Here is a 24,199-nt window from a genome sequence, read left to right on the forward strand (position 1 = left end):
GTAGATCGTGTTGACAGTCAAGATTAGCCATCACAACATTCACAAGCATATCTAGAAGATAGAGCACATTAGTGCAACTCTGGACCAAAGGGCATGTCCATGGATGATGTTGATAACTGTTGACAAATGGCCCCCTTTAAAGGTTATCCTGGCTTGAAGTCCATCTGCTTTGGTGAGAGCATGTTTCACCATAGCTTCAAAAACACATGTCAGCCAACTTGTAGAATTTTGTTAATCAAACAAGGAATGTACTTCGTGAAACCTTAGTCTGAATTCCTTATTATGGGGATAAACAGTTCCCCTTAGTTTTGAAGGTCATTTGTAGCCAGCCCTGAGAGCGAACACCTCTAATCCTAGCTTGAAATACTGATGTGGAAGGATTCGAACTTCAAGGTCAGCTTGGACTATATATAATGAGACCTTTGTCCTAGAAAAAGTAAAACAAATAAAGCACCATATTCCTCATCAATACCACAAGCCCGATGGTGTGGGCCTTGAATTACATTGTTATGATATGCAAATGCCCCTATGATATGCAAATGTTCCTGATTTAACTGGAGGCTAATAACTAATCTCCAACCAGAGCCAGTGTTTCTTTGGTTGACTAGGCTCATGGAACTTGTATGTTGTGGGTACAAGAGTGAGCTTTCCTGACTGTCTCTGGGAATTTCAGTTTTTCAGGGAAATGATTCTATTTAATATTGGAAAAAGAGAAGAGAGAGTATGACGAAGCATTTCTATTGCTGAATTAATTCATGTAGTGCCTTGTTATTATCTTTGATTAAACATCATCCTTGTACAAATAATTAAGAACTAAAGCTTATTCGATGAATATGACCACAGTCGAACCAATTACCATGCCATTCTTCGAGTCTTTGGTTGTGTGGTGGGAGCAGCCAAACCCAAAATGGGCTCTCTTTGAATAATTAAAGTTGTTATTTCACAGTCCTGCCATGGAGTTGATTTACTAACGTGAAAGGAGCCACAAGCTTTCTACCTCATCCCTACTGCTGCCCTGCGCAAACGTGCACACACACTGCTTGTCAAGCTGTTATCTAGCACTTTTAGGAAAGAGATGTTTTGGTTTTGTTTGAGATTTTTCCCCCCTTCTCTTATGACTACTAGAGACAAATCGATCTTTTAGAGCACACTTCTGAAAACTCTAGAAAGGCTGTAAGATTTGCTCTAGCACACAGACAATTTGGTTTGGCATCTGTCCATGCCTGAGATGTGTGTGTGTGTGTGTGTGTGTGTGTGTGTGTGTGTGTGTGTGTGTGTGTGTGTGTGTTTGACCAGAATGAATTGCTCTTGTCCTGTCTTAGGTTGCTGTAACTCTCAAGCAACACCTCAAAGAGGGGTAGAGAGGAGGTGAACACGAGAGAAGATGATCACATTGTTGTTTGTGTGGGCACTGCTGTTGTGTTGTTTTATGTTTGGGTTTAAGCCCCTCAACTGTCTCTGCCTCAGTGCTGGTATGTCTGGCTTTGGTTGGCTTTCAGTCCTCAAGCTCTGCCCCTTGTCACCATCCTGTCCCCACCCTACTTGCCTGAAGAAGGAATGAAGCCAAAAACAATGAAGTCGGCTATGCAGGTCTGTGGGTGGCACGAGGAGGGCCACTGCATCAGAAAAAAGGCATCTCTAGAAATAATCCCACATTTCAACTCTTCCTGTGTGTTGTTTGATGATGTTAAATGGGTTTGAGAGGGTCTAAGCAACTTTACCCATTTTCTCATTTCAGTTTCAGTCTCTCTCCTGAGCTGGCTGTAGCTTCCAATGGTACTAATTTCAACTTGCTGTGGCCTCCACAAAGCTCAGGCTCCACCCTCATATGTTCACACTTGCCTTGTCAGGGGCTCCTGGCAGGAACGCAACCAGTCATCAACTGCCTGAGTTCATGAGTCTATAATCTGGCATTCTGCATGCCTACAAAACTAGGGTAATATAGTTGACATCAAGATCTCTTGTCAACTCAAGTGTGTGTGTGTGTGTGTGTGTGTGTGTGCGCGCGTGCGCGCGTGTGTGTTTGTATGTGTTTGTGTGTGCATATGTATGTAGGTTTGTATAGTGAAGATGTGCATACAACTGTGTGAGCATGTAAAGGCTAGAGGGCACCTTGAGTTATTATTTATCTGGCCTCAGTCTCCATCATCATCTTCATCTTCATCCTCCTCTTATTCATTTTTGAGACAACGTCTCTCACTGTCTGGAACTCATCAAGTGCACTAAGATGGTTGTCCAAATGAGTCCAAGAGCGTCATCTTCCCCTGCTTCCCCAAGCTTGGGATTCCAGGCATTTGCCATTTTATTCTTACAAAGCAAGCACTTTACCAACGAGCAATCTCCTGGTGTGTTTGAAATTTGAAATAGATTCAACTTGTAATAGGCTAAAATATAATAGGACAGATTTTAATGACATAATTGGACAATAATCCATCAGAAATCAAGGGAAAAGTCAAGGGATTTCTCGTGTATAATGAAAGTTCCAGCAGAACTTACACATGGTTTAGCTAATATGTAATTTAATGGTTCAAAGATAACTAAGGAGTTTATGAAGATGCCTTGGATATGAGTGGAGGTGTTGGGCAAATCCTTATCTGTTTTGGACATGCTGAGATTTCTTTGCCCTGTAGATATCTCTACTATTGAGGAAATACTCAAATAGATAGACCACATGGACAGGGTATATCCTGTGTCTAGAGCTTATGGGAAAAGTCTTAACTACACACTTAGCATGGAAATGATGAGGGGAGAAAGGGCATAGGTGGGAGAAGAAAGCCAGGTCCTTCTGTGTCACAATGTGCGAGTCTGCAAAGGAGGAGATGAACAAAAACCACAATTTGGCTGAGCTAGTGGCATATGGAGCATCCCAAGTCAAGCAGAAGAGAATCGACTCCTGTCATCCTGCTGAAAGTTTGAAAGTAAAGATCAGTGTAGATTTCTAAATGACTTTAAAGGTGACGTGTACCCAGACATGCTTTCCGGAGAGACTTGGGACTAGTGGGTGCTGCCTTTACCGCGTCTCCACTGCCTACTGCTTTTATGGATGTAAACTTTCAGATGCAGTGGCATTTTATTTTATACTTGTACAGAATAAACATAACTCAATAAAAAAAGTAATTGCACCTTAACAGTGATTCAGGGAGAAGAGAAAAAAATTGGTGTGCCCTGGGCAGGCTCCCATGAGATTCCCAAGCTAGCTGGGGGGGATGATTGATAGCACCAAAGAGGACTTGCCTTTCTCCATACTTCACATTTTAGAATAAAAAATTATGGCAATGAATTAGAAACTTCTTTAAAAAAAAAAAAAAAAGGAGTTGTTTCCAAACTGGGTGATGACAGCAGCCGCCCTTTGTCATCCTTCATCATGTATGAGAACTGCGTCCTGGCATTGTGTAAAGATTATAGGTTCCTAGGATCCAACTGCTTCTTGCTCTGCCTAATTAAACTGCTGAACTGGGTTGGAGCACGCAGGGAGTCTGAGCGTTTCAGAGTCAGGCTTCCCACGAAACAACATCTGTGGACGTGTTTAATGAAACAGACACGAATCAGATTTGTGTAATTACTGATAATTATGCATAAAAGATCAGGTGAACAATTTTTTTTCCTCATTCTAACTTAAACGTACAAGGGGCATTAGTTCTAGGGTCACCAGGGCCCAATCACAGTGGGCCCTGTGATTTAATAGCTGATCTCTTAGTACCGTGAATGAATTGGCGTTTGTCCACCTGGTGTTTTGCCTGTGAGAGGACTTAACATATCATGTGCTAAATGTATGCTTTATGCTTAATATTTTTCCTGTGTATTATGGAATGATTATTTAACTATTCTTGGAAGAAGCAATTTTTACTCTCTCAAAACTCATCTCTAATTCACTCCAGTTATTAGGTATGAGGAGTGATTTTCTTCTGTTGTCAGAGTTCTGCATTCCCCTGATAAAAAGATAAAAACTTAAACAAAATAAAATTCCAGGCTTTAAAAAGAACTCCATTAGCATGGCTTAGGTTTTTACCAAACATGAGCAATGCATCTGTCAAACATCTAAGGCATCATGGCGACATTAGCATTTAGTAGCCAATACTGTGTGCCAAGGACTTTACACACAGCACCCGGGTTAATCCCCACAAGTTTAAACTAGGCGTTATGACCCCATTTGAAAGTTGAGAAACACTGAGGTTGAGGAAATTCATTGGCAAAGGAATGGAGAGAGCAGTTTAGGAAACGTTATGCCCTTGAAGCATGCGCACTTTCTCCTGTTTGGGTTTTGGGCCTCTCTCAAAGAAATTATATTCTTATTTCGAACTGTCTGCAGTCAGTCTAGTCTGAGATAGCTGAGGAGTGTTTAGTATTGCATACAAGTGGTAAAATAAGGCATATTCGTCCTTGTTGGTGCGATGTCGTAGACTCCTCCATGTGTGAAATAAAGCGCTATCTTCTCTTGTCCATCTTCAGTCAACTTGCTTACCTTCACTGGTGACAGAGGAAAGTACGTGTGGTGAACGTGTGCCCTGTGTGTGTGTATGACATCTGTGATAGCACACGTGGTGAGCGTGTGCCCTCTGTGTGCATATGACATCTGGGATAGCACACGTAGTGAGCGAGTGCCCTCTTTGTGCGTATGACATCTGGGATAGTTGTCCATGACATGCGTCTACATGAGAAGAGATCACATCCTGAGTGTGCACATGATCATGGGGTTATTTTTCAGAACAGCTAGTGATGCTGCAGACTTTTCTATGACGAGGGTTCGGCTTTTGACTTACACCCCGTCTCAGCTATACAGGCCTGTGATGCGAGAAGGAAGTTTTAGGGTCAAAATTAAAAAACAAACAGACAAACAACAAAAAAACTCAAGGAAATGGAAAAGAATGGCTCAGCTGTGCAATTTGCTAGAAGCTTTCTCATACTTCTCGAACATCTTTTATTTCTATTGCATTTGTAAATATTTAACAAGGATGACAAAGCTTTCTACTCTTTGCTTTAAAAGAATTTTCTAATCCAATTGATTTTAGCTAAAATTTCTGCTAAGCAAATAAAAGATATGCCTGAAAACCCACCTCCTCCAGGGAAGGGGCCGGGAGAGCAGCACCAGGCGTCCTCACACGTGTCATCTTTATGATCCCCATCTACATAAGTGTGACAGTTTTCAGGCAATGCACAAACACTTTGCTTTTTTTCAAGCAGCACATCCCTAATTGTCAAGGAAGCCAATACCTGAGCTTTACTAGCCATCACGTGGTGTTTACTCTTTCTACCACAATAAATACCGAATGTTTTCTTAAGCTTGCCTTAGCAAACCAGAAGCCATTGGAGAAAAATGGAGGTAGGACAGTGCTTAAACTCAGTACCTGCCTCGGTTTCTATTGCTGTGAAGAGACACCATTGCCACTGCAACTTTTATGAAGGAAAACATTTTAGTTATGGCTGCCTGATGACAGTTCAGAGGTTTAGTCCATTACTGTCAAGGTGGGAAGCATGGCGGCATGCAGGCGGACGTGGTGCTGGAGAGGGAGCCGAGAGTACTACATCTGGATCAGCAGGCAGAAGGAAGAGAGAGTGACGTTGGGCCCGGCTTAAGCATCTGAAACCTCACAGCCCACCCCCCAGTGACATACTTCCTCTAACAAGGACACACCTACGGGTAGTGCCAGTCCCTATGAGTGAGTGGGGGCCATTTTTTTCCAAACCATGACAGTACCCAAACTGTTCAATAGCTGTACACAAATGCATACCCTTTCTAGCTACTTGTATGCAGTGGGTGTGTGGGCAATACATGTGAAGTGGTGTCTGTGCCCACCTTTCTACAGTTCCTGCTGTTGTGTGCTTTAGTAATTCACTTTGGGCCAGTGAGATAAACTGATTTCTCACATAACCGTTTTATGCTGCAAGCTGCAGGATTGCAGTGCGTATGTTTCATCTTTGAGGGGTCTCTCTCTCTCTCTGTTTCTAAGATGAGCTAATTTTTTTTTCTAACAGCATCTCTGGATATCATCTGGACATATTAAATGTAGAATGCCAATGCCTTTGGATTGTAAAAGTTAAGGTGTAGATTTCTCATAGATTTACTGCTGTTTGGAAGTTCTGAAAATACTATTGAAGCTCATTTGCCTTCTTAGCTCTTGTTTTTGCCATTAAACTCCTACTGCAGGGCTCCAGAAGAAGCCACCAGGATGAAGATGGTGATTTTCAACTTCTGCCCACTGTCTTGTCTTGGAGAATGGGATAATAGGAATATATTGCACGTCAGAGGTCTTTTTGAACCCTCTGCTCTTTTGTACTTTTCCTAGTACTGCTTAAAAGTAGATATGTAGATGAATATATTAAATATGCACATCTAAAGGTCTGTTTATGTGTGACATGTATCTACCCCAAGTATACGCACACATATATAGTGTATTCCTACCTTCCTGTATTTCTCATATGATCTTATATACAACTTACTGAGAAATGTAAATGCTTATGCCAAAGGCACTGATTGACTGGCCTGCCCGTGTTACCTATTTTTTTAAATCTTGCTTTCATATACAATGTAACTGGAAATTAAATGCATAGGAGCACTCTTGTAATAAGGTTTGGCTTTGTCATTTTGAAGAGCCTAAGGCAGGCGGCAGGGCAAACGAGCCTGAGTCAAGGAAGTTTCGGTTGTCATAAATGGACCTCCTCTGAGATATTCCTGCTAATAGCATTCGATATAGTTGTACATGATTACTTTCATAATTGAAGTGTCCCAAAGCAGATTCAGAGTCCAACAGTGAGAGTGACAAGCGACAATAGAAGCAGAGTTCCTTTTATTCTGAATGTTTGTAATTGTTGGGGGGCTTGCTAATTGGAAAACTGAAAGGATACTGTTAAATACAATGCTTCAGAATTGGCTCTGAATTAAACATTCATGTTCCATGGTGTTGAAATGCATTTCCCCTGCTCATTCTAATTAAGTATAAAAGCTAAATCTTTACTTGGGCGAGATTTATGGAAAGAAATAGTGAAGTTGATGAGGTAGACACAACCCAAGGAGAGCCAGGCAAGCAAGTAATTCGTGGGAGAAATTGTATATCTGAATAATTTGTCTCGGAAGCAAATGAAGATAATTTGAAATTTTTTGGACTATTAAATCTAGGTACCTGGATTTTAATTTTTTTTTACTTTGCTACTGACAAATTGAGTTACAATCGACCATTTAATATCAGATTAATTTTCCAGTTAAAATCTCAGCAAGCAGCTTGCCCCATGGCATTAAAATATATATCATAAATCTTCATTTTGATGATGGAAAGTTGGAGGTGCCAAGTTGGGCAGCATGAAAATTAGTCTACAGTTGCACGATTCCACTCTTTCCTCCTCTCCCACAATTGTTGTTTGTTGTGTGAATTCTTAATAATGAGTCACCGTAGCAGCATCGGTAAAAGAACGGTCTTTGTGGTTAGGCAGAACTAAATTCAAATCCTGTGTCCAGTTCTTCTTAGCTGTTCGGCCTCGGGTAGATTTTCAATTTCCCCAAGGTTAAATTTTCTCATGTTCAATAACTGGAGCTTTAATAGTTATGACTATAAAATTAAACCCACACTCGTAGAGTTTATATTACAGTGTAGTGTTGAGAAAGGCTGTCCGTAGCTGTGAGGGACCCTGACTGGCTTCTGTCTGTCACCCTGGTTCTTTTCCCTCTAGATAGAAAGGGGTGTTTGCCCTTTGAACAGTGGTGGGTCACAGCTGGGTACATTATTTATACTATTGTAGTCAGTTCTCACAGGACTCCTCTCACAGGCAGCATTTAATACCAAGATAGCCCAAGCTCCAGAAGGATTGGAAACCCATTGAAGATCACACATGGAGCAGTGTGCACTATTGCACTGCAGTGAAATTCTAGTAAATTCAAAATGGTTTCAGAGTCTCCCATTTTTTTAAAAAAAAAAATCTGTATTCACACACTTAGAGGTTTTATCTGTATAATCACAGCCTCTTACTGTAAAACCGGAGGGAATCTAAAGTATACCTTTAAATAACAGAAACCAGACTGCCTTGGTTCTGACAGATGAGCAAATCCTGCTTTAATCATGCATTAAAAACACATGTCATCTGTTGGATGAGCAGTCGTCTGCTCCGGCTTGACCTAGAGATGAATTAGCAAAGAAAAGTATGTGACAACTCCAGACTGTATGCAAAATGCATTCTTCTCAAGGCATTTGATGTGATTTCTGCCCTCTTCCCTGATGCTGGACAAGCAACTATTTGTTCTGAAGTGATATGCAGTGACACAGACACAACACATAGAAATTGGGCTTAAACCTGGGCAATTCCTTTAAAAAAAAAAAGATTTATTTGTATGTGTATGAGTATTTTGCCTGCATATATGCGTGTGCATCACACGTGTGCCTGGTGTGCATGAGGGTCAGAAGAGGTGCCCGATGCTCTGGCAGTGGAGTGACAGACATCTGTAATGCACCATGTGGGTGCTAAGAACTGAGCCCTGGCCCTCTGTGGGAATAGCAGGGCCATTATCTCTCTAGCCCCAAATCATAAGAATTTTCAAAACAAAAATCTTTAAAAATAAGTTCAGAAGTGAGTCTTGAAATTACCCAAGATGAAGAGCCTTTGGCTCTTCAAAATGACAAGCTCAAACCATACAAGAGTGATCCTATGCATTTAATTTCCAGGTACATTGTATATGAAAGCAAGATTTAAAAAAAAAAATAGTAGACAGTCTTAATCCCCTTGGGTGCTAACGGCTTCTGTGGAGCTGCTGCCTAGTGGCAATGGTCTGCTCGGCGATGCACCTGCTTGCACCACTCTTGAGGCTTAGACTGCACTACGGTCCTCCTGCTCTGGATCCCAGATGACTGCTGAGATGGGCTGGGAGATCCAAAGAAGAGAATGGGCAGATCACATCTCCCTGTGGCCACACTATCCATTGGTAGACGCCACCTGGTCTAAGATTTTTCACAGCTCTGGCTTCAGGAGCCCTAGTGAAAGGTTTGAAATGCTGTGATCAATTGACTATGGGCAGTGTCTAAAATATTAAAGGAGAAAAGAAAGTGTCCTGTATTTATGCACCTGAAGATTATAAACCACTTGTGGGAAATAGTTCATAAACGCTCAGTCACAGAGACCAGCAGGCATAGAGTGGGAGTTAGAGGTATAAACCCAGACAGTTTCAGCTCCTCAAATTCCTTGAGTCTCTTGGATAAAAGGTGTTCTTTCAAGGGATTTGTTTTATGTACTGGAAATATCCTTGAATATTGTATCATAAATTAAATCATGACTTTGTGACAAAGATGTAAGATCCAAAAATTTACTGAGATGGCTTCTTTCTCCCCGCCCCCTACCCAGGCAGTGGTAGCACAGGCCTTTAATCCCAGCACTTGGGAGGCAGAGGCAAATGGATCTCTGTGAGTTTGAGGCCAGCCTGGTCTACAATGCAAGTCCAGCATAGTCAAGACTACACAGAGAAACCTTGTCTCAAAAAAAAAAAAAAAAGAAAAAAGAAAAAAAAAAAGAAAAAAGAAAAGAAAAGAAAAAGAAGAAGAAAGAAGGAAAGAAAAAGAAAAAGAAAAAAGAAATTTCAGAAGATCATCAAATACTGTCCCAAACGTCTGTATCAGTGACAGTTGGTGACACAATCTAGGCACAGCTGTCACTACAGTGCGAAGGTGGGCATCGTTTTATACACACAAAAAGAAGTCTCAAGCAAGTGTGTGGGAATTTTCTAAACAGCAAATCATTGTATTTAAAAGCAGATTCTACAAGCTGTGTATGTACAAGTTTTGTTTCTGCTCTTTCTCCCATAGTAAATTTTTGGGCACAAAAGTTCATCTCTATAACCTTGTTGTCATCACATGTCATGCAGTGCAGCAGTGCCTGTGCCATCTCATTGTTGTGAGCATTGATACATACTAAGTACTGACAGGACAAGGCATTTAGTATACACACACTGCCCTGGGACTTGGTATAAGAGTAGCTCCCTGTCAGTCTCTGAGGAATATACGATTTAGGATGAATGATGACAAGTTATTCTTAAGCCTAACATTTCTTTGGTAAAAATAAACTTATGTATTTTACAATTTGAAATTGAATTGACTTCTCATGACAAAAAAATCCAATTACATATAAAGGCCTTAGTTTTTGCTAGTATATAGTGAGCATCTGCTGTTTTTTGGTTTTGTTTTGTTTTTGTTTTTTGTTTGTTTGTTTGTTTTTTGAGACAGGGTTTCTCCGTGTAGCCTTGGATGTCCTGGACTCACTTTGTAGACCAGGCTGGCCTCGAACTCACAGCGATCCACCTGCCTCTACCTCCCGAGTGCTGGGATTAAAGGTGTGCGCCACCACACCCGGCTTGGTGTGGTTTTTTAATTATTTTTATTAAATATATTTACTTATTTGCTGGGAAAAGCACCTGCCAGATGTGCCATGTGGGGTTCTGGACATCAAATTCAGGTTGTCAGGCTTGGCAGCAAGGCCTTTACCCACTGACTATCTCACCAGCTGGGTCCACCCTGTCTGTATCAATGGAAATGAATACCTCTTCTCCTAAGGAGTGGTGTATTTCATAAGCATAGATTTAAAATGCAGCTTTCAGTAGCCCGTAGTAGCTACCCTTAGGTAATTCAGATTTTCCATCATATTACCATTCTAATTCAAATCTGTTGACTGTGGGGATCATGAGCATCACTTGATGTCATCTATCAGATAAGTCAAATGCTCAGAGTGTGTAGCACTTCCTACATGCAGGGAATGTGTACTGAATCTAAGACACTAAAGAAAGAACTGGTATACTGAAGACAATGGCCCTCTTGGGAAAGAGCCCAGCCCTCTAGAAATGTTGATTCTTTGACGAGACAGGTCCAAAAAGGCACAACTATGGCTCTTCTCTTCTCACTGGAAACTACATTAAGAGGCACGGAGTTCTCATTTGCAGTTCAAGTATATTAGCAACAGAAATGCCAGAGGCAGAAAATGTGCAATTTCATGCTCACTAATTTCAGAGAGGATTTACAAATTAACCTGGCTAGAGAGACTCCTCTCCCCAAAGGCCTGCAGCATCAAGGAGCAGAGTTACCACAGACCCCTTTCACGAGGTCTACCAGATGTCCGAGGCCACATCCCTCCAGTTGTGCCACTGTCTTACAAACTGTCTGAAGGATTCTCCCCACGATTAGGTCAGAGTTCTCAGGAGCCAGTATTTCTCAATAGCCAGTGCATTAGCAGTCAGTTCCCAGCGTGTGAGCCTATGGGGCACATGTCATATTAAACTGTATGTGTCATTATGTGGTGAAGAGTAACACAGTTGAAAAGGCATCCTATTGGGCCTCTAGATGAGAGAAGCATGGGAGAATGGCAAAGTAGAAGGATCCAGAGGGTCCTAGAAACCTACAAGTAGAACATTATGATAGGCAGATTTGGGCCCAGGGGTCCAGCTTAAACTAAGGCACCAGCCAAGGACAATACAGGCGGTAAACCTTAAACCCCTACCCAGATCTAGCCAATGGACAGAACATTCTCCACAGTAGAGTGGAGAGTGGGATATGACTTTCTCACATACTCTGGTGCCTCACCTTTGACCATGTCCCCTGGAGGGGGAGACCTGGTGGCACTCAGAGGAAGGACAGCAGGTTACCAAGAAGAGACTTGATACCCTATGAGCATATACAGGGGGAGGTAATCCCCCTCAGGAACAGTCATAGGGGAGGGGAATAAGGGGAAAATGGGAGGGAGGGAAGAATTGGAGGATGCAAGGGATGGGATAACCATTGAGATGTAACAAGAATAAATTAATAAAGGAAAAAAAATAGAGCAAACTCCCCCCCCCCAAAAAAAAAAAAAGAAAAGAAAAGGCATCCTATCATTGTGAAGGATTTATCACGCTTTTTAAATTTTACTTTATTTTTGCATTTTTTAATTTTTGAGACTATTATTTAATTATAATATAGTATAAATATAAATAATATAAAAATCTCCCTTCCCTTTCCCCCCTCTAAACCCTCACATACACTCATTCCCACTCTCCCTCCTTCAAATTCACAGCTTCTTGTTTCACCAATTATTACAGCGTGCGTGCGTGCGTGTGTGTGTGTGTGTGTTTGAGAGAGAGATGTACATATACATACGTTCCTAAATATAACCTGTTGGGTCTATATAACGCCATCCATGGGTATGTTTTCAGGGATAACCATTTAGCACAGGACAACAAATTGCTGTGTTCTTCCCTGCAGAGCGCCTACTCACTCCTAGCGTTACTCATTTGCTATAGTTCCCTGTGTAGTGTTGATGCCTCGTTGTCTTTTTCCTGTTCCTTGGTACATTTGTCAGACAAAGCTGTGCTGTTTGGAGGCCTTTTTTTTTTTTTTTAATGACTAAAAGTATAACCTCTGCTCCCATCAGACTGTAAAGCACATGTGTCTCTGAATTACAAAAAACTATAATGAAAGCTGCAGAGCCGGGCTGGACGCTAATGTCATGCAGATGTGAAATAGATGACAAGAGACGGGAGGGGGAGGAGGGGGGATAGAGTGAGAAAATCTTTTCTTAATAGGAGAGAGACCATGATGGAGCAGAAAAGTACCTAACATCCTACCATCAGATTTAGCTCAGCCCTGTTCTCCTCTGCTTCAGACCTAGCTCTGTGGACAGGCTGGTGAAGTAGACACTTAACTCGCTCTTAATGATATGTTGCCAGTCGGTATCCTTGGCTGCCATCTCCACATGCCTAAGCAATATTGCCTAAGGCCGTGTGAGCTAAGAAAGCTCCAGAGCAGTCTGTCCATGGGATGATACATGGCAGAGCTTTGACCTGTCCCAAGCAGAACAAGGTTATTTCAATCAGGAATCCAGCTGAATGTGTGAGGATCAAAGAGAGGTACGGGGTTGTCTCTTTGAGCTTGAACCTTAGATTAGGCGGGTTCACCGCCGCACACATCGCTTTAAAGAGATGAGAGAGACCAAAACTCAGTCCGTCACCAAGATGCTTTCAAAGCTATTTCCCGGGAAATGTTGCTTTAAAATCTGAGGATTTCATCAAGCCACCATTGCAGTAAACTGAATTGGAAGATGAAGGTTCAAAAAAAAGCAACAAAACAAAACAAAACAGAAAACAAAACAAAACAGAAAAACCATCCACACACGTCCATGTGCAACAGAAGTAAAATTGCAGAACCAGTACTCAGGAAAGATCACCATGCGTGTGGGCAAAAGCCTAATTTCCCTTTTTTCGGATTGCAAGATCCTCTTTCAAGCCTCCCTGGTGAATAGTCTCCTCTTCTCATGTCCCACCTCTTCCCTTAAGCACAGGCTTAGTTTCCCCCTAAGGAGAATGGAGCGCCGCATTCCACTGTGTGAGTGGAACCTAGGAAGTTTAGGAGAGCTCTGCCATGCCATTTCTCCTATGCTTCCGTTCTCTTTTATTCACTTCCACCCTTGGTTTGCACGTAGTAGGCACTAAAATCCGAGAGCCTTAATTGGATTCAAGGGACAGATTGCTTCCTTCACAGTGGGTGTTCGTGTGCGCCTTTGTAGAAGGCGGTGTTCTCTGCGTCTGTAATGGCGCACGTGAGCCTTGTAGGGAGCGCTGCCTGTCTCCTGCGTCTGGGAAATGATCGTAATGGTTAAGGGAACCAAATGTCTGTTTTTCCTAATCAAGAAGTTAGGGGGAAATCTGCCAGCTTAGCAGGTGTCTTAATTGTGCAGAATTGGTTGCCAGGAATTGTTTGGCAGGGGCTGATCAGTCTCAGCCGAAGGAAACTAAAAAGTTATTTTCTTCACACAAAAGCATGGAGACAGCCAGAGTGGTTGGTCCCGAACCGTGGTCTTGTCCAGCTTTGAGGAGCTCAGATCCTGGCGATGGCTTCATTTGATGCCAGGCAATACTGGAAGGATATGGTAACATGGAAGACTTGAGCCTATTTCTCACCATGTGATGCTCTTCCCTGCTCCAGCATAGCCTTTGTCTGTGATGCTCAGTGGAGCCTTCTTCCTCCTGAGGTGACTTCCTATCTGCTTCTCCCAACAGCTTCATTTGGAGTAAGTGATCAAATCAGAGGAACTGCCTCTTGCTTCCTAAGCTTTGCACACGGATGCCCTGGCCACAAAGGGGCAGGTGAGGTGTGCCCGGTAGTTTTATGTCAGCTTGACACAGCTGACGTCATCTGATGCTGTGTGGAGCATCATTAAGAAAGGGCCTCCATGAGATCAGGCTGTAGGCAGGCAAGCCTGTAGGGTGTTTACTTAATTAGTTGTCAATGAGGGAAGGCCTAGGTCTCAGTGGCTGGGGTCACCCCTGGGCTGGTGCTCCTTGGGTTTCATAAGAAAGCAGGCTGAGCAAACCATGTGCAGCAAGCCAGTAAGCAGCACCCATCTTTGGCCTCTGCATCAGCTCCTGCATCCAGGTTCCTGCGATGTTTGAGTTCCTGTCTTGACCTCCTTTAATAATGGACTGTGATGTAGAAGCATATGGCAAATAAACTGTTTGCTCCCCAAGTTGCTTGGATCATGGTGTCTCATCACAGCAATGGTAACCCCAACTAAGACGAAAGGAGCAGATGTTTTTGCACCCTGTCTCACTGCTCTGTGTTAAGTGTATACTTAACTAAGCTCCCCTGGACTTCTGTCACTAGGTTTATTCTCTGTCAACAGAGGGTGTATCCCCCCCAGCCTCCTGGAATGACTCTCAGAGGACCTTTGTTGTTGCCATTATGCAACTCTCAATGACAGTGCGAGGCCGTCATGTGTGACAGTGACTACCTAGCTACAGAGATGACATCAGAGAAGGCTGGCTCTCCTGACACCTTAGATGCCATTTATTTCCACTTTCAGTGTTGGCCGCAGTGAGCGGTGGCTCACTGTTTACATGCCTGTTTGGCACCCAAGGTGCTTTTGAGAGGATCCCTTGCCAACAGGATGACAAATGTTGAGTGTGACATGAAAGTCAGAACTCTTTTCTTCAAGTGCATGGCTTTAAAGATGGTTTTCTGGGTGCTACAGATCTGTAATTCCAGCACTCAGCTGGTGAAGCTGGAAAGTCAGGAGTTCAAAGCCATCTTAGATACCTAGCAAATTCAAAAGCAATATGGGCTACACCTGACCTCATTTCAATATGTAAATATTAACAAATAAATATTTTTGACACATCATTCCAAAAATTCAAATAAATGTGGAGGAAAAGATATAATTAATGTCAATTTAAAAACCAGTCACCTCTCTCTAACACGCCATGGTACTAACTATAAAATGCAAAAGTAGTTTAAACTGTCACATTAGCTTGTCAGCTCTTAATAGCTGTTGGATAATGGTGTGACTTTAACAGGGATAGTCTATAAACCTAGATCTGCTATGCCCAAAAAATAGAAAAACAGAGGTAGGTTGGAGTATACCTACATATAATGCCATAGTCTATCAATAAAATATTACGGAATGACTATTGTCCATGCTGCACTCTCCCAGGATTGCTGTCTACTCATATATTTCATTGGTTGATCTATGTTTAATTCATTTCTGTATTGGAAGTGGTTGCCTCCCTAATGCAAGCAATGTAAAGTATTAATATGTATCTTAAAAGAAATCCAAACGCTCTTATAGGACCATACTGGGGAGAATTTTTTTGTATTAGTATTCCTTTTAGATTTTTATGACTCAAAGGTAAATCTGAGGGGCTGGGGGAGTGTGTCAGCAGTGAGGGGCTGGGGGAGTGTGTCAGCAGTGAGGGGCTGGAGGAGTGTGTCAGCAGTGAGGGGCTGGGGGAGTGTGTCAGCAGTGAGGGGCTGGGGGAGTGTGTCAGCAGTGAAGAGCACATACTGCTTTTGCAAAGGAACTGAGTTTGGTTTCCAGCATCCATGTCAGGTAGCTCAGCAATGCCTGTAATCCTAACTCCAGTAGGTACTTCTTGCGGCTTCTATGGGTACACACACATTCACGATGTGTACGCACACACACACACACACAAATAAATAAGTTGTAAATGTAAACTAAGCCTATCAATTGGTTCTATCAATATTCTCCTTCGCTTTGTGTAAACAGATGAGCATGGGGAATAGTATGTGCACAGATTTCACAGCAGGACAGGATGACACACTTCCCAGGCTTTCCCATGGGAGGTACCCATACCATGCAACATCTGTTGGCTTTGTGTGCCAAAACACCTCACATGCTTGCCTGATACAAGAGAATGTGGGCTTGTTATTGGCCTATAAAATTTTGTCTATCCAAGAGGAAATAAGATTGTTGTAAGTGTAGGAATAAAAAAAAAATAAGAAATTCAGACTAGGCTCATATTAAGTGTATCTCCTTCTATAAACCTCCATGGGCTTTGGTATTAACCATAAAAAAGTTTAAAAAGATGTTTACATTGTCATAAAAGCAGGAAATTCAAGAATAAATATATGAGTCTGTGTAAAAGGCACTTGGGAGAAACCATGACAGACACCTCCATAGGTTCCTGTGCTCTTATATAAAGCACTTAAAAGCCACAGGCTGGAGAGATGGCTCAGTGGTTCAGAGAGCACAGCATGGCTTTTGTAGAGGACCTGGGCTTAGTTTCCAGCACCCATACATGTCTCTAATTTCAGGCCAGGATTCAAAGCCCTCTTTTGTGGGAACCTGCATTCATGTAAACACACACACACACACACACACACACACACACACACACACACACAATATCAAATGTAAAGCAAGGGGCTGGAGAGTTGGGTCTGCAGTTAAGAACACATGTTATTTTTCCAGAAAACACAGATTCAATTCCCAACACCTACATAGCAGTTTATAACCATCTGTAACTTCAGTCTCAGGAGAACCAATGCCCTCTTCAGGCCTTCACATGCACCAGGAAGGCACACACATGGTGCACAAATATACATGCAAGCAAAAAAAAATCCTATACAAAAAATATTATTATAAATAATTATTTATTTTTTTAAGTAAAATAGATGAAAACAAAATGTACCTTGTCTCTCTTGTCCTTTGTTGTCCAGGGGTTGGGTGTTGACTACTGATGGTCCCGTGTCTTTCTCACTTTCCATTTGCAGACACACTTTGAGTCAAAAGCTGAGTTTTACTAAATTGAGTCAGGAGAGCTGAGTCTGTTCTGTGTTGAATCGCTGAAGGCCCATGATACCTCTGGCCGCTTCTCAGGGCAGTTTCCTGGTAGCTACATGAATGTTGTCCCAGCAGCTCTGCTGTGAGCTCTCCATCGTGTTCATGACAAGGGGTGCCAGCCTCATTCCCATCAGGCATTGCAGCCATTGCCCTGGCGTCTTTGGCAAGTTAATATTGAACTTTTCCCATATGATGATTTGGCCAGCACAGCTTTTGGCCTCTGGATAAGCTTCATTCTGGAAGGGAAGGTGTGGGTTGTGGATGGTGATACAGATGCTGGTCAGGTGACCATCTAGAATTCAGTTTCAAGCTTTTTACTAGAGGATCTCAGCCCTAAATTGAGGAGAAGGCTTTCAAATATAAACAAGAAAACAATTTAACCGGGTTAACTACTTCTATATTATAATACAAACTAGGTGGGATTCTTTTTTTCTTAAATGGTTTCCTTAAAATACAGTGTGAAGAGAAGGAGCCCGGGAATCTCCTGGGGAAAAAATCTGCTGCCCTTTAAGAAGCCCCAGCACTGCAGTCAACCCAGGGCGTTACTAACAAACTAAACACTGAACCCTTAAGGTGCAGTTCCTGAACCTGGGGTTGTAATGGACATGACCTGGCTCGGTGCTCTGTCTTTACAAACCAACAGTTGCCAGGTTATAGCTAAGGAAAGGAATTGCAACCTTGAAACAATCTTGTGAAAAAAAAAAAAACCCTCAGACTTTGGCATGGACCCAGCCTGTTTGAGTGACGGTTGTATGAAGCACAATGCAATCTCTAGCTATTACACTGACAACGTGGGGAGCTCACTGGCCTCTTTGGGTGGAGATGGAGAGTGGGCCAAGTGGCCACTTTCGTGATGGAATGCTTAGATTTGTTTTGTCATATTTAATTGTCCTCAACACAGTGTTTGCCATGAGAAGATGCTGCTTCAGGAGGAGCGATGTGGATTGTTTTGGTACCCTAAACCCTCTACCTTTGTTACGGTTGGGAAAAAAAATGGGCAGAGTTGTGTGATAGATGGCATATGAACATGAGACGACACGCCTGCCATTTTTTAAGTTAATTGCCATTGCAGCAGTGTTAATCTTTCCTTTTGTCGTTGCTTATAAAGACATTGCTCGTTTTATGAAGAAACCGTGAATCATTTCCAGGAAAAGCACATCCCAGAGAAGAAATGAGCTCTTTGCTGTGGAAACACACCACTTAGTTGGGAAAATTAATGCGCGCAGCCCTCATATGATAAACCTTGTTGCTGAATTAAATGCTTGTTATGTTTAATGGTTTGCCATGTGTGATATGATTCCTTTTAATCCTTTAATGATTTCCAGTTAAAACAATGACAGCAATAACCAACGCGTTCCAGTGTGGGACGATGTGTCATTGTGTCACCCAGCTTGACTGAAAATGCTGGGTAATTATTTTTACATGAGTTTTTTTTTTCCTCAAGCCGTATCAATCTTGTTCTTAAGACTCTTAAGGTTTCACTCCTGCTGCCTCCTTTACTATCCACACAGATACTTCGGTCCAAACTATTTTATTTACTATTTTAACACTAGCACGAGCCTTCCTACGCCCCCTACTCGCGGTTCCAACTCAGTAGCAATCCTAAACGAGTCACTTCACTTGTAATTGGCGAGCCACATCCTCCATGATCTTGACACCTGGTGGTCCAGTCACTCGGCCTCTTCCCTGGCGCTCTCAAATAGATGACGCTTTGGCCCGCCCCTCTGTCTTCTCAGTGGCCCTGTGTATGGCTCTCTGGTTGTTTTACGCTCACTCTCAAAAAAAAGAACTCAACTGCTCATTGCAATGCATCTCTTCATTTCCCAAGCCGTCCTTCCTCCCCGATTCTCTGCCCCTCCCATCTCGCTTTGGAATGAGCCCGCCCCCTCTGCTTTACCCTGGAAGCCCCTTCATGTTCCCAGGAAGATCCTACTAACCACTGTCGCCATCCTCCTGCGGTACTAACGCTCTTTCATCCGCTTGTCTGAAACGCTGCATCTCCTCCCCTTTCCTTTGTTCTTCCTGTTCCTCCTGCTGATTATTCTTGGTGTCCACTGGGCCATTTTGTTCAGTCTTTATCTTCCTGTTACACATATTCACTGTTTATTGGTGGATATAGACGACAGGCAAAGGATGGATGTGCCTACTAGCACACTTCTTGTCCTTTAAAAATGTCTCCGTGTACATTTTAGCTTTCAAACCTTACAAACTCTGAGAATGGCATCCCTCTTTCTCATTCAGAACACCCAGCCTCATCCTAGAGCTCACCCAAATGTAGGACCTAGGTCACCACCTCTTCCTCCTGCCCCCTATGACCTCTCTCTCCCTCTTTCTCCCTCTCTCTCTCTCTCTCTCTCTGGAAGAAGGATTGCAATCCATTACAGAGCTTCACCGTGCTAGAAACCGGATGGAAATTAACCAAACCCTTCATTGTACCTTTGCAGATGAGAGTCCCTACACTAAATCTGCCAGCCAGACAAAGCCGCCCGATGGAACGTTGGCTGTGAGGAGACAGAGCATCCCAGGTTAGACCAGACTGTTGGATATTTCAGCTGTTTTACTTATTTTTGAATCCTGTTATTCGGTGGTCCTAAATAATCCCAACCTGGTACTCGTGTTATTCATAGAGCGTGAACTACATTCTACACAACTTGTATAAACAATAATCAAAATCTAGGTCAGGAAACCTCGCTGACCTGTGAGGATTCATCTTGCAACCTGCTGTAGCAAAAAAACACTTTGTAAAATGCCCTGACTTGGTATCAGCTCCGTCTTTTACTTGTCTTGCCTCTGGATTCAGCAGGATGACTTTCATAGCAGCATCCATTTCTTCGCTGAAGTGTCTGGCAGACCAAAACTGTATGCCGCTGGTATATATAGACCAAAGCAACCAGCCAACCAAATAAAAACACTATCTCTTCCTTCTCATCTCTTCCAACCTAGTTTCACTTCTGTTGGATGACTCTTGTAAAACTCTGGGGCTTTGCTTCCTTGGGAAGGTGTGACTTGGGCTCTTGTGAGACAACGAATGACACTTTCCTACACAAAACATTTGTGAGTGATATATTAAAATGTCTCCACCTCAGAATCAGTATTTTGAAGCTTCGAGTTTTGAGTATGACATAAAAGCATGTACACTGTGAAATAAAGGGGGAAGGAAATGCAAAATAGTATCTCAACTTGATAATTAGAAAGCCATGTGGGAGATCACCTGTACTTAAAAGCTGGGTCAAAAGCATTCATAGGTTTTAAAGATTCATTTAAAGCATCTTTATATATTTTACTAAGCGCAGCTAAGGCTAAACTATAGGACTTTAGAGTAATTTTGCCAGTTAGCGAGTGACAGAGCAGTGTTTCCTACATTAAGTTGAACGGGTTGGCCAACCTGTTGGTGAAAGGGGGTGTTGCATTTGAACAAGAACAAGAGGAGTCTAGTCTGTGGGACGTTTCATTCATGATTCCTCTTTGCTTTTGAAGAGTTTCCTGTGACTGTCTTCCATCTTGTTTGAAGCTTTGGGGCTACTAGGAAAGTTCATAGCTTATAAAGAGACATGGATATGTTGGATCTCCTAATTTTGCTGCACTTAAAGTTCTGGAGTAATTGAGATTCTAGAATTGATTGGTGCCACCCAGTGCCAAAATTTCTGTTTCAGTTTATAAAGCATCATTCTTTGTGCTGGTCACATTTAGAAGAACTACCGCAGCCATCTCTGAGCTGTGTTCTCAGTGGGAAGGAAGTGCCCGGTGTTTGAAGGTCAGTAATGTCAGCTCTATACCATCCCCTTCTTGTCTTCTATACCTTGGCTGCTACTTGGCATTCCTCTGCTAGAAAGATATGAGCGACTTCCCATTGCCCTTGCTCACTGGGGAAGGACACTATAGCTCCATATTTTATAAGAATGTGACATATTTGATTTTCTGTACCTGGATTCCTTATCATGGGCTTAAAACCAATGGAACCAACTGACCACAGACCGAGACCCCTGAAGCCACAAGTCAAAAATATAATCCTCTTCTCTTATGTAGTTATCTCAGACGTATGGACACAGTGACAAGACATTGTATGCTGTTGTCCATGATTTCCTTCCAAGGATTTTCTAATGTTGAATACTAAACTGTAAGTCACTTAAGGGTGATGTTTTGTTTTGAGTCATATTTTCACATTACACATTGAGGTAGCGGATTGAAAAAACATAACTATTTCATATCCCACCAGTGATTCTCCATTACAGAATTTTGCTTTTCCAGGTGTGTGTGACTTAAAAGTCACTGGAACTATGAAGTTCTGTAGGCTTTATTGATGTTTTTACGGACAAGAAAATTCCTTTTGCTCATCTCTTATAGAGCAAAGCCAGAGGGAAGGGGAGCTTCAAACCCTTCTTCATTTTTTTTTTAAACAATCCAAGAGAGAAAAGACACAAAAGCCAAAGGGCTGGGAATCTAAATGGCTGGCCATTCCTTACTGCTCACTTACACGGAAAGCTAGCTTTTCCTTCTGACTGACCAAGCACTCTTGGGATTCTAAGACTACTTTGTTCTCTCACCTTAATGCTCCTGTAAATCCTTGTTTGGGCATTTGGGCCAAGATGGGCATAGCGAGAAGTCACTTAGATCAAAGTGACGTAAGCCAGCGTCAAGAAATCTTGACGATTCTTCTGCCACGTCTGTCTTTGCTCTTGCACAGTGCCGGACAGAAAACAGACAGGGGAAGAGGCCTGGTAAACACCTGTTCATGATTTTCTGGAGCCATAGGCGAGGCTGGATTCAATATTGCAGCTTTTCCCTCTTTTGTGTGCTCACCTTCCAATCTCACTTCCCTCAGGGTATTACCACCCTCCCAAGTAGGGCCGGTGTAGTTAGCCAAGGGTGCCTCAGTGAGAAGACAGTCTTAGCTCATCAACTCCCACCTGATCTCTGTGGAGAGAGGCCTTCCAAGGCAGGTTCCTGCAGAGTATGACAATGAAGGAGCTCGCCATCTTCAAAGAGCAGGCATATCCCATGTCTGCCTGCAAAGCTCTGTCCATCCGATGATCTCATAGTTTGACTGAATTTAACTACTGCTACCAGTGATCTCTTTGATGGGTAGAAGGAGAGGATGAGGTAGGAATGGGCATCTTAAGATTGTCTGGAAAAGTTTTATGGCAACTGAACCCATTCTTGAAAGTTTTCCACAAACACAGATCTAGTACAGAGGTCACATTCCGTAATGCAGGCTGCATTATTTCCATGGCCTAGCAGAGGAGCACCCTTCTGCATGGTTGTTCTGTGCCAAAGGGTAACTTTGAGTGTTAACAGAAATATAATTTATTTTCATTTACTTCAAAACCTAGTGTCTCCACATAAACTCAAAATTAGTATAGTAATTACTTTATAATCACAAGTCAAATATGTATTTTTCATTAAGTCCTTTCATCTCCTTCCTTTCACTTCTAAAAGAGAAGGCAATGTATTCAGTCTCTTGGGAGCAAAATGCATATGCTTGGGATAAAAGAAAATGCATTATTAATATTATTTGGTTACTTCTCATTTTAACCATGTCCATTATGGCATAAAACATAAAGGCAAAAAGATTTTTTTTTAGATTTTCATAAGCTTTTGTAAATTCTTAGTGATGGTAGAAAAAGATGTAGTGTCTGGCCCTGTGACACCGAAGGCTAAATTTAAAGATAACTTTCTGTATAATAATAATAATAATAATAATAATAATAATAATAATAATAATAATGTAAAGTTTTGATCTTATTTCAAAGATAAAATGAGTTCCAGGTTCAAAGGTATTCTGAACTAACATATACCATAAAACTAGCTTTTTGAAAAAGCTTTTGATCTTGAGCCCTTAAGTCAGCAGATTATCGGTGAAGTGGAATTAGGCCAATTAAAGGGTTGTGCAAATTACTAGTGAAAATATGTTCATACTTTGAGTTTGACAGATTTTGAAATAGTTTACCGTTTTCCCCACTTAAAGATAATATTTTTAATCATATCTGTCTATTGTGTGTAAAGAAAGGAGATGGGTCACCAGCCTGGACTCTGAGGCCTAGAGCTAGTGTAGTATTGATTTGGCTTGCCTCCCCTTCCGCACAGGCTATCTTCCCTTGTTCATAACAGCCTTCACAAAGAACCCTGTACTACTGACAAATATGGTAAATTACAAATTATCATCTCTCTTACCTCTCTGAAAATTTTGGGGCACTCAGGAAAACTGTCTTAAATCTACATTCAGATTTAGGTTACAGAAAATTGTAGAGGGCATGGGGTTTTCTTTTTCCACGTGTGGACTATTAGAAAATATATTAATTGATTTGTGCACAAAGGACCGAGTCGCTATATTTCTTCGTTGTCCCATTTAGATGTTTGGGTTAGACCTGTAAATATGAGGCTGAGAGTCTAAAATTTGTCCCCACGCTACAAGATGTCCCCAGGACAGCTGTTAGAACTTATCTAGGAAGGGTCCACATCTGGGAGGAAAAATTGTCATGCCCTTGACATCATGGAGAGCTGACAACCTTGAATTACAGAGGAGGACACATTTGAATTTTGGAGGTCTTGGTGTCTCTACTTATCATTTTCTTGTCTTTGTTGTTCCCCCATTTTGATGCCTCATTTATCCAGGTTTGCATTATTACAGCAGATACCTAGTGTGACTTTGACTGCTGCATCTGTGTTCAGGCACGTGAAGGCCATTTGCCCAGATTCTGGAATCGGGTTCTACTTCCCCTCTTTAGCTCTATCATGGAACCTCACCAAGATAGGAGATGGAAGTCTGCTGAACCCTCCAAGTATGAAATGTCATGCAAAGGCTGGAGCAGCCAGTGCTGTCCTCTGTCACTAAGTGAGACTGTTCTGTCAGCGAGGGTATAAGCAACATCAGGAGATGCCTCTTTTACAAACACCTTTGCTACACAGACAGGCAGTCGGGACAAACAAGGGGCAGGCCACACTGCACCAAAGCCCTTTCCTGTCTGGCATCCAGAGAGCCCCAAACAGGCATGGCTCCCTGCATTCTGACCAGAAGGTATTTCCAGAGTCAGCTAAATTGTCCGCTCCTTTTAAATAAGCTTCAAGTGAGGGTCAAGAGTGTTGGCAGCAGTGCCATTCCTGTGTGAGCCCTTAAAGGTTTTGGTTC

The 24,199-nt window shown here is 42.2% G+C and overlaps 1 protein-coding gene across 20 annotated transcripts in view; it reads left to right on the forward strand.

The window, feature by feature from the left end:
• Window positions 1-24,199, forward strand: part of GRIP1 (glutamate receptor interacting protein 1) — a 625,712-nt gene that overhangs the window by 413,656 nt on the left and 187,857 nt on the right. For 17 of the 20 annotated variants that reach the window (XM_084760597.1, XM_084760588.1, XM_084760581.1 and 14 more), the window contains exon 2: window positions 19,518-19,598. The exons of the other annotated variants lie outside the window; for them this stretch is intronic. In XM_084760597.1, the coding sequence (XP_084616723.1) occupies window positions 19,518-19,598 (81 nt within the window). The remainder of the gene's footprint in view (window positions 1-19,517; window positions 19,599-24,199) is intronic. 20 annotated transcript variants of the gene reach the window in all.

This window comes from Acomys minous (genome assembly GCF_964271855.1).
Source record: "Acomys minous genome assembly, chromosome: 15".
Lineage (NCBI taxonomy): Eukaryota > Metazoa > Chordata > Mammalia > Rodentia > Muridae > Acomys > Acomys minous.